General features: G+C 48.3%; 5 protein-coding genes across 5 annotated transcripts; 3 read left to right on the plus strand and 2 right to left on the minus strand.

Annotated features, from left to right (window-relative positions):
- Window positions 1-518: 518 nt before the first annotated feature.
- On the minus strand, window positions 519-4987 carry AO090009000401 (putative transcription factor SipA3; the record flags this gene model as incomplete). Its single annotated transcript, XM_001816818.1, has 6 exons — window positions 519-1495; window positions 1546-1767; window positions 1826-1912; window positions 1965-4443; window positions 4500-4863; window positions 4932-4987. The coding sequence occupies 6 exons, from the start codon at window positions 4985-4987 to the stop codon at window positions 519-521; spliced, it is 4185 nt and encodes a 1394-aa protein (XP_001816870.1).
- A 422-nt stretch (window positions 4988-5409) lies between these two features.
- Window positions 5410-7298, plus strand: AO090009000402 (KRI1 family protein; the record flags this gene model as incomplete). The annotated part of the gene is made up of 2 exons (XM_001816819.3): window positions 5410-5578; window positions 5641-7298. The coding sequence occupies 2 exons, from the start codon at window positions 5410-5412 to the stop codon at window positions 7296-7298; spliced, it is 1827 nt and encodes a 608-aa protein (XP_001816871.1).
- Window positions 7299-9334: 2036 nt separating this feature from the next.
- AO090009000405 (ADP/ATP carrier protein) lies at window positions 9335-10640 on the plus strand (the record flags this gene model as incomplete). Its single annotated transcript, XM_001816820.3, has 4 exons — window positions 9335-9376; window positions 9570-9591; window positions 9710-10032; window positions 10089-10640. The coding sequence occupies 4 exons, from the start codon at window positions 9335-9337 to the stop codon at window positions 10638-10640; spliced, it is 939 nt and encodes a 312-aa protein (XP_001816872.1).
- Window positions 10641-11117: 477 nt separating this feature from the next.
- Window positions 11118-11691, plus strand: AO090009000406 (uncharacterized protein; the record flags this gene model as incomplete). The annotated part of the gene is made up of 2 exons (XM_023235118.1): window positions 11118-11538; window positions 11642-11691. 2 exons carry the CDS (start codon window positions 11118-11120, stop codon window positions 11689-11691), a joined length of 471 nt encoding a protein of 156 aa, XP_023088647.1.
- A 1251-nt stretch (window positions 11692-12942) lies between these two features.
- Window positions 12943-14073, minus strand: AO090009000407 (uncharacterized protein; the record flags this gene model as incomplete). The annotated part of the gene is made up of 1 exon (XM_001816822.3): window positions 12943-14073. One exon carries the CDS (start codon window positions 14071-14073, stop codon window positions 12943-12945), a length of 1131 nt encoding a protein of 376 aa, XP_001816874.1.
- Window positions 14074-16351: the final 2278 nt, after the last annotated feature.

Consider the following 16351-nt stretch of genomic DNA (forward strand, 5'->3'; position numbering starts at 1 on the left):
TGAATGACAGTGAAGAAACAAATGATGGGGCCGGTGGTGAAAAAGGGGTCAAGCTGGTAGAGTACTACGAGTATAGGAAGAAGGCTCGTCTCACGAAGGAATGGGGTGGAAAGAGGCTCCTTCTTGCCATGGTGGATAGGGGGATGGGCGGTGATGGGACCGTGGTCTATTATGTTGTTCAAGAGGGTGCTGTGAAGCCTCGGCAAAATTAGAAATCCTCCACCCAAAATTGCAGTTATGACACCGGTTTACGATTCACTACATTGAAGTACAACAAGAGGTGCGATATCGTATCGAGTGGACGAGTATGTTCCACAACATGAAAGGTTACAATCGACCCCTTAATCTCTTCGATGTGCTATACAATTTGAGCTATACATTCAAGTGCTAAAAGATGGGATTGTCTTGGAACACATTCATGAGACAAAACAGACCCGTTAATTGCAATAGGGTATCGTTCAAACAAATATCAGAGGACCCGGAATACACAAAATGACACACAAATCTCTGCCGCCTACTCATGAACTGCCATATGCACGGTGATTCTCCTCGACTAAGTCTTGTTCTTGATGGCAGCTAAAACAATACCTTTCGTACCATTCCCTGATATCGTCGGATAAATCAGCGAACGCGGCCTGGCTTGTCCGATCCACCTGCATGTCAACCTGGTCGGTGTCACTACTCTGTCTGAGTAGGGCTTCGATTTGGTCACAACGTTTCAGTTCTTGTCGGAGCCAACGCTCCCATTCGTTCTGGAGGATCTCTCTTTCGATGCTGTTCACTACGCGGAGGCCTACCACGAGGTCATGTCGATGCATAGCTAGACGTTCACGAGTCTGCTGGAGCCGTCTGGCTGCGCTCTTTGTCGCTGAATCTCTCGGGCCAGACGTGCTGATGGACAGCGGTGTTCCAACATTCCGTATTGTTTGCTGATGGAAGGTGGCGAAGCAGTCACTCACGTCGTCGCTCGCATGTCCGAGGGTTGAGTTTGCAATCACTTCATCGATGTCCCTCATGTAAATAGCTTTGCTCATGACATGGTCCGGGTGAACTCCCAGACGAGCCATGAAATTCTCGGCTTTCCTTTCGTACCACCAATCATAGGCGTCCCGTGAGGTATAGAATCCATTTATCAGCATGCTGGATATTAACAAGGCAAGGATAATTAGATTAGCGTTTGCAGTTTTCCAGACCCAGCGAAAGAGGGCAAACGTCCAAAGCATCACGGACGATACGGCGCTTTCGAGGAAGCTGACGAACGTCTCAAATAGAAGTTGGGCCAACGTCCTCTGAGTGCGAGGATTTCGAATCTCTATCTTGAAGTCTGACTCGCCTAACTGTGATACGGTGTTCTGGCGGCCGACGTGGCCGAAGATTGCAATGGCTTTCTTGGTTCGGCTTTGTGCACCGAGCCTGCGCACCTGCTCGCTCACGAGATCCACAAGATCCAGCGCATCTTGCTCTAGGTCACCGGTTGCTTGTTTGTCAATGACACCTGGTAATCATTAGCGGTTATTTATGCGGACCTGGTACTGTCATACTCACGTTGAATGCCATAGGGAGACCACAACCACTCCACCTTAGTATATATAGCAAGCTTACTCTTGCCCTTCGCGACAAACGTGATCACAATCTTACTGACCAGCCTGAACGAGCGCTTAAAGGGAAGATGCCAGGGAGTCCGCTTGTCCGTTATCACGTAGCACAAGTGGTCATTAAGGACATCTATCATCTGATAATCGGATATGGTCTGGCCGTGCTTATGACCTAGTACATGGCGTATTAGTTGTAGTTCTATAAATCATATATAGGTCGATTCACATACCAAGCATATTCGTTGTCTCAATTTGGTACTTAATATCTCGCCTCAAATGGTTAGATTCATTGCGAGACCAAGGTCCCTGCTTGATATCTTCAAGCTAGTTAGTAATGCTCTACATTCCATACGGGTTGATATAGCTTACCTCGAGCCCTTCTTTGGTGCAAAAGGAGCTGCCAGACAGCGCTCTTATCGCCGAATAGAATATGGAAAATCGCCTTAGGGCTGAGATCAAACACCTTCTCTGCTGCAAGATGAAGATTGCCTTGAGGAACATATTGGACTGGTTGAGTTGGCAATCGAAACTTCATTACGTCCTTGCCGTTGCTGCCCTTCTTCGAATGCATATCTAGACCTTTCTCGATGTAGATAGCCGGCCGAATATCCTTCCGGGGCCCTTGAGCTGCAGCGTCTTCTCCAGAAAATTTCTCGTCCACGCCCACGTCCTCCCAGCTATCAACGCTAGGAGTTCGTGTTGCCGCATCTGCTTCCATTTTATTCAGAGCATTAAAGATTGCTTCAAGCCCCAGAGGTTCGACAGCGGTTGTATCGTCAATTAAGAAGTTGAGACGTCTCTGGAGGAGTTTCATTGGTTCGAGGAAGGTCTTCACCGTAATTCGGCCTGGGGTGTCTTCACCAGGCCTCGGAACGGTGTGAAGGAATAAAAAGTCAGAATCTCTTCCAGCAGCGGCTGTCACTTCTTTGATACTCTCCAATGAGACACTTGTTGTTAGTACAAGCCCAAAATAGTGGCTATAGAAGTATAAGTCGCGGGTCGTAACATAAGCTCTCCCAGGGAATTCTTGTTGATCATTCATAGTATATGTAGCTCGGAAAACCATAACTAGAGGCTCCTCCTTTTTGACGTTCGGGAAAAGCAGCCGGAATTGGGCGTCTTGAATCTTAAGTTGCTGCGGATAATAACTCGGATACTCATGCGTAACCCCTATGGCTGCACGCTGCACTTGGGAGGCGTTCCCGTCCAGACTAACAGTCTGTCTATGGCGGGGCCCAATCTTCTGCTGCTTCTCCGCAGTGCCACCAGGGGTATTCGCTTCTGTCGACATGACATGTTTTGATGAGTCACTCATCCGTGAGGATGGTCGTTGTTGAGAGACCGCATCCTGTTCCGCATCGGGTAACCCCAGGCGTTCTAGTTCAAGTCTGTTTACGAAGCTCCAGTTGGAGCTACCCCACAGATTCGCCATCATACCGCTTGGCATGCCGCCAGTCTTGTCAGCATGTCCCAGCCCGATTCCTCTTTCATTGCTCACGATAACAGCCACCTTGCTCATACTTGTAGGTGCAGGGGGGGTTGCTAGTGTTGGTGGAGCAAGGGTTGTGGGAGGATCAAAGCGGTTGGACATACTGCGTCCCCTGTTCGGGTCACTGTCTGCCATACTAGAAGGAAGTGCGGTACCAGAGACTAGAGCATTGTGGCTAGCAGAAATAAGGCTGACTATCCCACCTCCTGCGCCCGGTATGGATGTAGAAGGTTGTATATTGTTGTTCGTTTTGCGGTGGAGGTCCAGTTTCTGAATGATTCGAGATGTATGTTCTCTAGGGGAAGTCTCGCAATCAAGTCCAGTGAGGCGTCGGCTAATATCGCTACTGTTTCGAAGAGAGGCAGGGTCTCTTTCTGGGAGAGGAAGCATGCCATTGCGGTCCGACGAATTTTGTTCGTCGTTTGAGTGAGGTGTTAAAGAGTCCGCTGGGTCAGCAGTGAACTCTGGGGCTGGAGGTTGAGAAATTGCGAAAGCCGGATCTTGGACAGTAACTTTTCCGGAAACTGAAAGATCGGTACTTGCTGGGTTTTCCAAAGCTTTTCGTTTAGCAGCCTCAAAAGCCGATATCCATTCCATGAGTTCCTTTTGAGTCTCAGCCTGCAACATGATACTGTTGCTTTTCGTCTTCACTTCAAAGCAAAACCGCCTTTCTTCTTGGAATGCCGCTCGAACGCTGCAGAGTAAAACACCAATCCTTTCACTTTCTTCAACACCGCCAGTTCGTGGACCCTGCACAAGGCAACCAAATATGCCATTCTTCAAGAATATCCAGCGTCTAACCCAAGCAGTTCGTGTAGGCTTGCCGTAAAGTGTTCGCAGATACACCCATCCCTGTTTTTCAGGCCTGGCTTCTTTCGTCATGCTAAGATTCGATAATGGGCGGGACCCAAGGTAAGGAACGGTGGACACAGAATAGTCGTCAAGCTCACGAGAAGGTCTAGCCGCCGTCTCCGCCGCTTCTTCAATTTCCTTCCTTGCAGAAAATAGCTCTCGCTTGGAAGACCTTTCACTTGCATCCATTTCAAGTACCCAACCTTTTATCCTGTCCATCTCATGATGCCACTTGGCAAAGCCTGCGCCATTGATTTGGAAGAACGTCTTGAACTCCCGCCATTGATCAAAGGATACACCGACCAAGAGCCGATCAAGGCCGTTCCGTACTTGGGGGGCTAGCACTGAGAAGTCCATCGAAGCCTTGAGATAAGCTTTGCGAGCCTCGTGAAGTTGAAAGGCGTCTTCTCTTAGAGACGACGGTTCCTTCGATTTAGATTGCGATGAATATCTAGATAAGAGGTAGTCATAATGTTTTTGTGTTTGGTCGAGCACTCGGCGGGTTTCCTATAGCGGGGTTAGATACCGATAGACTGGCCCTGTATGTGCGGTCCTAGGGTCACCTTGAAGTTGCGTAAATCCTCTTGAATAAAGATCCTGATAGGTTCTGCAACCAACATCTCAATTTTTTTCGAAGTAGATACCAGCCCGTTCCACAATTCCTTTGAACTGTCCCCGCATCTCCTCATTGACAATAGCGTATAATCATGGTCGAGAGCAGCTTCTGAGACTGCGACAGGGTGTGTAGAGTACGACAGAAAGGTGTTAACAATATTTTCCATAGATGCTAGCTCCATAGAGAGCTTCGAAGCAGCCCTCGCATAGCCATCGAGCCATCTTTCTAGGTACTCGATCTGGTCGGCAAAGTGTAGCGTGGTGGCACGGAATGTCGGCGAATCGAGAGCGGCTTCCTTTAATCCAACTGGGCTTCATCGAGATTATTAGTATCACCATTGATGCTTCAATTCATAGAACACAATATTTGCACAACTCACACCACGCTGACGAGCTTGCCGACTTGGGGCACAGGGCTCTGTTGCTGGTTCGACATCTAGTGTATGTCACCGGCCATACACTTGACGCGAGGAAAGGTAGCGATGAGGACACACAAACAATGGTCCCCCAAGTAGTCAATTTATCAATATAAGGGGCATTCGAAACAAATAGGGGTATGGGTCAGAGAGGAAAGTAGAAGTCATATAGTCCCGGAGCTTGGAGCGAGCGCCTCCTCCGTCGACTCCATTCGGGGATTAACCAAGTCTTACGAATGATTTAATTGGCTACGTCAGTGATTTGTCTTGCAGCCTGGATCCTCAGGCACAGAGTGGGTCTTGAACACTGAGGCGGTGAGAGTGGGCGGGTTTTCTGCCGCCTACTATCACTTTTTTTTTTCGGGCGCATAGCGACTTGGTTGAACCGGTCGGTTTCACACGAGCGTTGCTATTGATTCTATCGGTGTTACTCGACATAAACATGGAGCCACCGGCGAAGAAGTCGCGAAAGCTTTTCGATGATGACAGCTCCAGTGATTCTGGAGATGAGTCAGGCGGAGTTCCTGTCAACAATGGAGTTACCTTCAAAGTCAATGAAGAGTATGCCCGTCGATTTGAACACAACAAGAAGAGAGAAGAACTGCAGAAACGTGCGTCCATACGTCCCATTCTCCCACGTATCTACGAATACTAACAACGGAAACGTCCACAGTGGAATCAAAATTAGGTAAAGGTTCAGCTTTTGGAAAGCGCGGCGACGATGAATCCGGCGACTCTGACGAGTCGACCTCTGAAGAAGAGGACGACGACGGAGAACTGGCTACTGAAGCGCTTGATGCAGAAATTATGGCGACCCTTAAGGCAATTCGGACGAAGGATCCGCGTGTGTACGACCAGAGCGCTACATTCTATAGTCAAGCCGACGACGACCAGCCAGCAACTTCTGAAAAGAAGCAGAAAACCATGACACTCAAAGATTATCACCGAGAGAACCTACTTAGTGGCGCCAACTTAGCAGAGGAAGATATATCCGAAGCTCCAAAGACCTATGCTCAGGAGCAAGAGGATTTGAAGAATGCAATTGTCAAGGAAATGCATGCGGCTGCCGACAACGAGGATGCATCAGCTGACAAGGAGAGTGACGACGATGAAGACTTTCTTGTTGCCAAATCAGCCCCCGAGCCCGTATCGGCGCCGAAGAAGGCCGTTAAGTTGGACGTTGAGAATGCGGACAAAGATCCAGAGACTTTCCTGTCCAACTTTCTGTCAGCTAGGGCATGGATCCCTGCTGGCAGAGTAGACCTCCAGCCTCTTGAGTCGGATGATGAAGAGGATGATGCACGGGCAGAGGCATTCGAAGAAGCATACAACTTCCGTTTCGAGGATCCTAGCAAAATCAACGCAACGTTGATTACACACGCTCGTGATGCCACGAACCAGCAATCGGTTCGCAGAGATGAGAAGAGTAGCAGGAAGAAGCACAGGGAGGCGGAACGCTTGAAAAAAGAAGAGGAAAAGAAGGAGCGTGAAACGGAAAAGAACCGACTGCGCAAGCTCAAGATGGAAGAGCTTCAAGAGAAAGTCAACCAAATTAAGGAAGTCGCAGGCCTCCGCGCATCCGAGTTCACTGACGAAGAATGGGCCAAGTTCTTGGACGATTCCTGGGATGACAAAAAATGGGAACAAGAGATGCAGAAGCGATTTGGTGAAGACTATTATGCTGGAGAAGGTGACGGTAAAAAGAAGCCCAAGAAGCCCACTTGGGATGATGATATCGATATCAAGGATCTTGTACCAGACTTTGATGATGATGACGAGAAACTTAACCCACAGCAATCCGATATTGAGATGGATGATGCAGACGACGCCGAGGGCGATGAGAGCGCATCCAAGAACAAAAAGAGCAAAGCGCAGGAGAGGCGGGATCAGAAGCGTGAAGCTCGCAAGGATCGACTACGCATTGAAGAGGCAGTGGATCGCAACTTGGATTTGGATATTAACCTTCTTCCCGGTGCAAAGAAGCACCAGGGACATTTCCGCTACCGCGAAACATCTCCAAACAGTTTCGGTCTGACCGCACGAGACATTCTGATGGCTGAGGATACCCAACTCAACGAGTATGCCGGATTGAAGAAACTTGCTTCGTTCCGTGATCCCGAGAAGAAGCGTCGCGACCAAAAGAAACTGGGTAAGAAAGCCAGGCTGAGGCAATGGCGTAAGGATACATTTGGCAACGAAGAGGGTCCAGAGTTTGTGTTTGGTGGTGAGAGAACGGTTGACGAGAAAGAAGGTGCCACTGATGCTGGAAATGTCGATATCCGGGAGGGAGAACCCAAAAGAAAGAAGAGAAAGAGGTCGAAGAAGCACTAATGGTGTCCGATAGCAAGCCTAGCGCTTAATTACTTCTAGCATTGGAGTTCCATCTACATCCGGGACGTTTGATATCTTTCATTATGTGGAGTTGTTTTTGTATTTATCGGGGCTACCAAAAGAATAAATGGGTTTATGAGTATGCCGGAAGTAGAAGGTCCACACGTGAGAGACGCATGAGATATATAAACAACATTAGGGATTGACAATGCCTGTTGAGAAGTTGCTAATAGCAGCGCATCTTTATACATCAGGTTCCGAAGGACTATATCTAAACCTTTGTATGTATGCAATGTGTACCAAGGGCATTTCCCATGCGGCTGAAGTCGTATCATTTGGCTCTGGACCGCGGGACCACCGAGCGTTTGCCAAGCGGTATTCCGAAAGGTGGCAATTGGGTAGAACGAAGGATTTTCACGAATCTAGAATCGAAAAAGAAGTGGCAAGTTCTCTTCCCTGATGGGACAATCCGATTCCTTGGGCCTGGGGCTCAAACCCTACTTGTTCTGCTTAACCAGTCAATGTTATAACCAGGATATCGAATATATGATTGATGCCGCGAGCACTCATAACAAAAGATGGACCCCCATGTTTGGTGGGTCTCCGTTTCAACGGGCGATTGAGAAGTTTTACGCTAGCTTTGTTGCCCCGTCATTAAAAGGAGAAAATGATTTAGAGAGTTAAAAAAAAAAAAAAAAGGAAGCCGTGTGGATCCGCATGGAACCGTCTGTCCTCTGCACCTCTTGACATCGTGTCTTTCTTGGACTGCGAATAGTTATATCTAATGCTAAGAACACTGGTAATGTTTGGCGTAAATGGATCACGATAGAGAACAAATTGACCAAGCACAAGGTTATATCTCCTATTGACAGGTCTGAAATTCTTTTGGTAGAATTCGCATGGACACGTATGTATCAATAGTACCTATTAATATCCGAGGTAGTTTGAGGTACAGCACATATGAGAAACCTTGGGAGTAAATAGCTGAATATGAGGGATTTAGCCATTATCAGCCCTGCAAGCTATGGGAGGCTGAGACCAAAACATATCGAAGCTGGAAGAGATGGCGAATAGGAGAAATAGAATGAAATCGGCTAGTCCGGAGTATCATTCAAGATATCAAAGTGCTCTTCAGACGGTGTACGAACGCCATGGCAACCGATAGCCGGCGATGCACACGACCAACGTTAGCTTCAGAATTTCATACAGCTCTATGGTACGGAGCGGCAAAGAGATTCAGTGATCATCTTGAATTTGCCTAGTTCATTTTCCGTATGGCGAATACAAAAGTCAAAGCCAAGGAGTCGATGTCCTTTGCCGATTAAAATTTTGATTTGCCATCGGAAACTCGGGACCAAAGGGAAGAAAGGGAACTTCCCCATGTGGGTGTGGGTGACTGAGCGTCTGTTTTTGAGCGGAGAGGCTCCAATTGTTTGTTGGTTCGGTCACGGGGAAATGGGAAAGGGAGGGAAAATTCCCAAGGAAGATGAGAAACCTTTTCTAGACAGTATCAGAACGACCGATTCGGTATGCATCCGAGAAAATCCAACCGCGATGATAGACCTCCCTAGATGAAGAATATTATTATAGACATAGCTTCTTTTTAAAGAGTAGAACCCAATAGTTCTTGATATCTATCAAAAGCAATTGATCTATATTTAATTCTCTTTCTTTTTTTTCCCCTTCTCCTTTCTTGTTTTGGGGGCATCTCACCTGGACAAAACCAGTCGGAATGGTTTCTGGAGCGATCGGGAGATATCGGCTCTGGTTGCCTGGGCCAGCATTAGCGTCGGTTCCAGTTTTTTTTTTTTTTTTTTTTCTCCCCTTCCTCCCTGGACTGCCGGTCGCTGCCACTGCGAAATTGGCCAGCGTATCCTAAAGCGGTCTTAGCGTCTCCGCTCGCTTCTTCCCGCTTACAAGAGCCTTCGCTCGCTATTTTTTCTCCCTTTCCCTTCCTTCTTCTCTTCTTTCTTCCATCACTCTCTTATCCATCTCCTCTCTTGGTTGTTTAGTTTTTATTCTTCACAGCCGCCAAGATGTCTGCTAGCCAGAGCGACAAGTCCGTTTTCGGCATGCCCGTAAGTTACTATTGCTTCCAGCTGTACTGGCCAAAACTTCGGATCACGCGGTTCCTGGTCTCGATGGATCGTATTGCCTCTATAGCATCGAAAGAATCATCGCAGGGATCAGGAAATTGGGATTCTGAAGATTTGACGCGATGGCACGCAATTGATCAAGGAATTGATGGCTAACAAAAAATTTTCACAACAGGGATTCGTTGTCGACTTCATGAGTATGTGCATCCAGAACACCCCTTGATCGGTCGGCCAAAGCCAGATCGACAAGAATCCCATCAACGCAGATTCCAGATCTGAGCCCATGATTCGATATGTACTAACCAATTTCAATAGTGGGTGGTGTTTCCGCCGCTGTCTCCAAGACCGCTGCCGCCCCCATCGAGCGTATCAAGCTCCTCATCCAGAACCAGGATGAGATGCTTCGCGCCGGTCGTCTCGACCGCAAGTACAACGGTATCATGGACTGCTTCCGTCGTACTGCCGCCTCTGAGGGTGTTGCCTCTCTCTGGCGTGGTAACACTGCCAACGTCATCCGTTACTTCCCCACCCAGGCTCTTAACTTTGCCTTCCGTGACACCTACAAGTCCATGTTCGCCTACAAGAAGGACCGTGATGGATACGCCAAGTGGATGATGGGTAACCTTGCCTCCGGTGGTGTATGTCTCCCCAAAATAAGCCCCCCTATCGAATAACCGCTAACAAACCAATGCAGGCTGCTGGTGCCACTTCCCTTCTCTTCGTCTACTCTCTTGACTACGCCCGTACCCGTCTTGCCAACGATGCTAAGTCCGCCAAGGGTGGTGGTGAGCGTCAGTTCAACGGTCTCGTTGATGTCTACAAGAAGACTCTTGCTTCTGATGGTATTGCTGGTCTCTACCGTGGTTTCGGTCCCTCTGTTCTTGGTATTGTTGTCTACCGTGGTCTGTACTTCGGCATGTACGACTCCATCAAGCCTGTTGTCCTGGTTGGTCCTCTTGAGGGTAACTTCCTTGCTTCCTTCCTTCTCGGCTGGACTGTCACCACTGGTGCTGGTATTGCTTCTTACCCTCTTGACACCGTCCGTCGTCGTATGATGATGACCTCTGGTGAGGCCGTCAAGTACAACTCTTCCTTCGATGCTTTCCGCCAGATCGTCGCCAAGGAGGGTGTCAAGTCTCTCTTCAAGGGTGCTGGTGCTAACATCCTCCGTGGTGTTGCCGGTGCTGGTGTCCTGTCCATCTACGACCAGGTCCAGCTCATCCTCTTCGGCAAGAAGTTCAAATAGACGATTGATTAACTTCAATTCGTTTCGGGTGTGACGTTAATGGGGAAAGGTGTGATCTGACGTAACTGCCAGGTGCTGAAAATTTAGAGATATGCGTCAAGGGGTTGTGTAATCTTGAGCATAGAGCAGTGTGCTATTTCCTTGTACCAGTTGTACTTTACTGCCTGCAAGTTTATTTTATTTCCTTTTCTTTCAATATTGCTTCCTTGCCAGTCTGATGCGAAATCAAATAGCCTGTCTTTTTGGTTTTCGTGGTTCTTGTAGAACATCTCTGAAAACTCTGTAAGGCGGTCAGTGGATCAAGTCACATGACTGATTTCACGTGGTATTCCTTCATGACGTATTCTCTCAGTGGCTGCAGATAATAATAGCTTTCGAGCTCCCTTGCGACAGCTCCTTGCACTAGTAGAACATGATTGCTATAAGACCAAAACATGCTTTAGTATTTGACATATCAGACTAACAACATCTTCTATTATGGCTACGTCTCCAAGCACACAGGAAGACAATCTTCAGACCTCATCCTCCCCAACCCCATCTCTAGATCCAACCTCCAAGCAAGACGACCTCGAACCTCCAACCACCTCAGCAACAGCAACAGCACCACCTTACTCTCCAATCTACGCCACCGCCGAGCCAGCCAGTATGCCCTCACCACCAGCCCCAGCACCAACCGACCCCCCAACAGCACCTATACACCCGCCCCCAGAACCAGCTACTACCGCAACGACAGCGACAACGACTACTAATACCTCACCACCACCACCTCAACCCGGTGCTCGACCACAACCTCCTCCACCAGAAACCCAAGAACCAAAAGAACCATCTCCATCAAACCCTCCACCCCCAGAACCAGCCGATATCCCGCGACCACAACCACAAGCTCCGCCCGCGGCAAGTACTCAACCTAACCCTACTACCATTACTTCTCCTCCTACTACTACCACTACTACTTCTATTACTGCTACTACATCCACATTTCCCCCTACTACCGCCTCCAGCCCAAATCCCAGATCCGGGTATAGCTACAGCTACTCTCCATCGTCGTTAACACAACGACATCCCCACCCGCACACGCAAGCGCAAACCGCAGCCCCGAACTCAACATCCACGCCCTACGCATCTCTCTACCAGCCGCCAACGAGTACAGTGAACAATACATCTCTCTACGGAAATCCGTCCCAGTTACCGCTGCACTATACGTCTGCAAATACGGAAACGGGGACCGGTGAATCGGGATTTCTGGACAATGCGAAGGCGTGGTTCTGGAGCGCGGGGAATAAGTTGGCGGAGGTTGAAGCTGAGGTTTGGAGGAGGATTAATGAAGCTCATGATAAGTAGATTTGTACGGTGATTTGGTTTGTGGGCGGTTTGGTTTGTATTTTTGAGGGTTCTGATTGGGCTGGGTATCTTTTTTTTTTTTTGTTTTTGGGGGGGGTTTATGCTTGTATGATGGATGCTTCAGGGCGGATTGGAATGGTGTTGTTGCTTTAATGGGATTGGTTGGTAATAGTTGCATATTTTGTTCTATTGCTTTAGTGTATTCTATGCTTTGAGATTATTGGTGGTTCTATCGGCGTGTTCCAAAAATGTAGTGGTTATCGATAGCACTAAATTGTTAAGGAGCAAGAATTATAGAGTGGCCAATAATCGACTACAAAGCGGAGCAAGTATTGAATGGACCCATTTTCAATCGTCGAGAAATAATGAGTATGTGAACTTCTATTATATGACTTGTCGCCGTTGGAAGGCAAACTTTGATTAGTTCTATATAGTATTTCCACCACCGTAGATCTTGTCTCCGGTTGTGAATAAAGTCATCAATAATTTCTGTGCCGGCCAAAAACCATATGGACAATAATCGAGATGATACAACTCTCGGTATGTTATAATGCAAAGCAGAGTTGAGATGACTGCCCTATCATTCGGGCATATGCAATGAAGAGTACAGGGTAGCAGGATGTTTATCGGAGTCGCTGCGGAACCCACAATTAAAAAATGAAAGGTGGAAAATAAAAACGTAAAAAGGAAAGACAGCCACTAAGGCATAATGCAATAACTCGCAGCAGTCTCAGCTGCGAAGATACCAAGCGAACGCCAGTTCAATTCCATATCCCAATGCATCATAGCCAGCACCTCGAACCAGTCGAGTCAGCTGGCACATCCCTTTCAAGGGTGAGTCGTAGAACGTAAAAAGAACAAAGGAAAAACATATGCTAGAGCTAAGGACCGGCCATGAAGCTCCATAATATAAAACGCAATGGGCATATCGTGAACCGAGTCCTTTGTCCGAGATATAACATTACATGGATCCAAGACGCAAAAGCGCCTCCACTGCGGCACGCTCCTCGGTATTGCCTACCATGCCATCTGGAAGGGAGAAACCGAGTTGTTGAATCGGAGGTTTGCGCGGCGCAGACTTCGCCAAAGAGGATGATGCAGGCCCACCGCCTCGGAGTTGTGGCGACGGATGGTGTCCGTTGACGAAACCGCCCCCGCCGTTCAAGGACCGCGCACGAAGCGCTGCGGCACCTATCTGTGCCCAGTCCTCTTCGTCGGTGACATCTTCTTCGCCCCAGTCCTCATCCCGAATCTCATCTTCTGGAGCCTCGGAAGATGAACAATACTCTTGTTCATTCCCATCGAGTGACATCTTGTCCGCCTCATGCTCCGAGATGTGCCCAGCATAATCCATTTCCGTAAATGAGAAGACAGCCGAGTCGCCAGTCACACTGGACCCGTAAGGCTGCAGACTGCCTCTCTTCCCAGGAATCTGTATCCCGCGCTGAGAGAATGAGTTCGAGAAGCTCGAGGGTGGCGACAAGTTCTGATGCTGCACATCCCGTGAGGGTTCGCCGCGACGTCGTGCGTCCCAACGACCCCATCCGACTTTCTCAAAGATAACATCATTTGCAGGACCGCCACTTTTCTCATCACTTCCCCGGCCTTCCAATGCTGCAACGACTAGTCGCCGTGCTTTAGCGGGAGGGATTCGGGAGAATCCAGGCACTGAAGTCGTCAGGTAGCCCATGACATGGCGGATGGCGAGAGGTCCGTGCTGTAGCATGATCTCTGGTAGGTGATACTTGGCTAGCATACCGGGGGTGATTGCCCCAGCGCTGTCAAGATCACCAACACCCTGATGGTGCTGGGTCTGGCTATCTGCATCGGCGTCACCCAAGTCGATATCGGAATCAACGTGAGATGTGGCAAAAGGAGGAGATGCGGGATGCCTCACGTCCTGGCCCTTGAAGGCCTGGGGGGGAAGCGTTGGAGAGATAGAGTTAGGGGGAGTCGGTAACATGGTATGGCCTAAACGAGAGGAGTCGCGGCCACCAGAAGTGAAAGCAGAACGAGGTTTGGGAATATCCACAGAGGCTGTCTTGCCAGCAAGCGCCATTGCAATGCTAGAGGTAGTCGTCTGAGCAGCCATGATGATGGAAGAAAGAAGATATTAATTATTTGGTTGTTTGTGGTGGCTAATCTGTAATCACATGAGTCAGAAGAACAATCCACCAACCGGAAGGCACGACCTGAAGAGTGGCAGGGGTGGTGACTGGGTACCTAAAGAGTGGTTGTGCTTATGTATGTACAGACAGAACCATGGACAAGCAAAGAACCCAAAAAATTGTTGGAAACAAAGAACGCTGAAGGAACTTTGAGAATAGGGTAAAAAAGGAGGCTGCGACTTACCGCACACTGGCTAAAGACTGACCGCAGAAACTGAGATGCAGCAACGATATGATACGTCAGGGCAGATGCGATGCGACGCGCTAGTTCAGATAGTCTTCTTTAAAGGCACGCGACCGTCGGGACCGTAGAGCTCAGGAACGAGGTAGAATATCGACAAGATGAACCGATTCTAATCCTTGACTGTGCTTTGATTCAAGAGAGGAGAGAAAGAGGACAGCTTTGATGAAAGGAGAAGAGAGAGAAGGAAGAGGAGGGGGGAAAGTAAGGAGCAAAGCCCGTCAGGACTAATAGTACGAATAATAATAGCAGTCGCGGATGGAATGTCAAGTCAGGCGGCCACAAAGTTGATTGCCGGATGATCAGCAGGCAAAGAAAAGGTACGGTATGAGTAATACCAGGGACTCCGGATCCTTACTCCTTTTATGGGGAGAGTTACGGAGTACTAAAAGGAAAGTACGGAGTACATGCAGTGCAAGTACATTGATTTGTAGGGCCAGTGTGACCTTCTTATCTCTCCTTTTTTCCTTATAGTTCCCATACTATAGTGGTAATCATGAATACATGGTCGCGTACGAACAGAAACCGTCTATCGCCTCGCGTGGGCCTGTTCATTGGCTGACACTCCTCAGGCCCGCTTCAGACAGCGCCGGGACCTTCCGGAGCGATCCAGACCTTCTCCGGGAGTACCGTCTCTTCGGTATTGTATTTTACGCACTGTAACGAGCTTATCTCTCTCTTTTCTATTCCCAGCCATTGTCCACGCACAGATACACGCACACACAAATGATGAAATAATCCAACTGAAGGATTTAATTTCAATTAATCAGGTACACTTCATGTACCCAGTACATATCAGACATGTTCCATATACTCCAAATACGATTAATCCACCGATGTCATGATAATAACTCATACTCCATCCCCCGCTCCACTTCCAAGATTTACCGTCAAACAAAAAAAAAATAACACATTCTAAGCACGATGATGTCGTAGTGTACAAGCTTCTATACAGGATTTCCAGTGTCCTTGGAACGCCGAAGATGTTCCACACAATTCTACCCCTCGGGTACCGGATCGACGAGCATATCAAGATGCATGCCTCGTGCTCGTGCGCGAAGTTTGGTTGCATGAGGAAAGCAAAGCGGAAACCCTATTCTATTCGCGGTACGCGATAACTTTCCCTGATTGTCACACGTGGGCGTTCAACACCTCCTCATATCTGAATGCGTTGAATGGTTCCCCTCCCCCCTCTCTGCAATGAGAAGATCGTGGGGTGTGCATGCAACGAATGTGATCCTGGTGTCTACTCTGATTTGCTCCGTTGACCAGCTGAGAAGTAAAAAATTCCTGCCGGTTGCATGATGCTAGAAACCTTGTCTCTCCAGATACTACAACCTAAAGAGGTGGGAGTCTTTTTTAAATCTCATCTATGATTAATATACTTCATGGATGTATGGTTTGTTCACCGGTAATGTAAGAGTATGGGTGTATCGCGTTTATCATTCTAGTTACAATCTGCCAGTGCCCGGATGCAATTTCCAGGATCTACTGCGCCGTAGAAGTGGGGTCTGAAGTCCGAACATCTCAGCTTCTGTCGTCAGCCCTTGTCTCCGTGAGGGTATGATAGCCGACAACCTCCGCGGCAATGGGTACTTCCCCTCATGGCTCGAGGGGCTTGAGGGATTTAGATGCTATTCACTCATTTAGCTCTGTTTAATCATGTATCTGTGCTCGGTAGACCAGTGCGTATTTAGAATAAAACGTCAGCGAATTTGTAAATCATGGAAGTGTGGGGGTGGGGTGTTGGTGGGGGGAGAAGTGTCTGTACTTTAGGGCTAACTTCCTATTCCCTGATTAGTTAACAATCAGGCACAGTGGCTAGACCATTGTACCCTGCAGCCATTTCTACGCCCAGGGGTAAATGTTTTCTACAGTGTGATCATCTAGATCGAAAATCCCTCTAGGTATCATGACTCGATTATTGTTGAACAAGGTGGTAAACCCTCGGAGATCGGAAC

This window comes from Aspergillus oryzae, chromosome 1 (assembly GCF_000184455.2).
Source record: "Aspergillus oryzae RIB40 DNA, chromosome 1".
Taxonomy (NCBI): Eukaryota; Fungi; Ascomycota; class Eurotiomycetes; order Eurotiales; family Aspergillaceae; genus Aspergillus; species Aspergillus oryzae.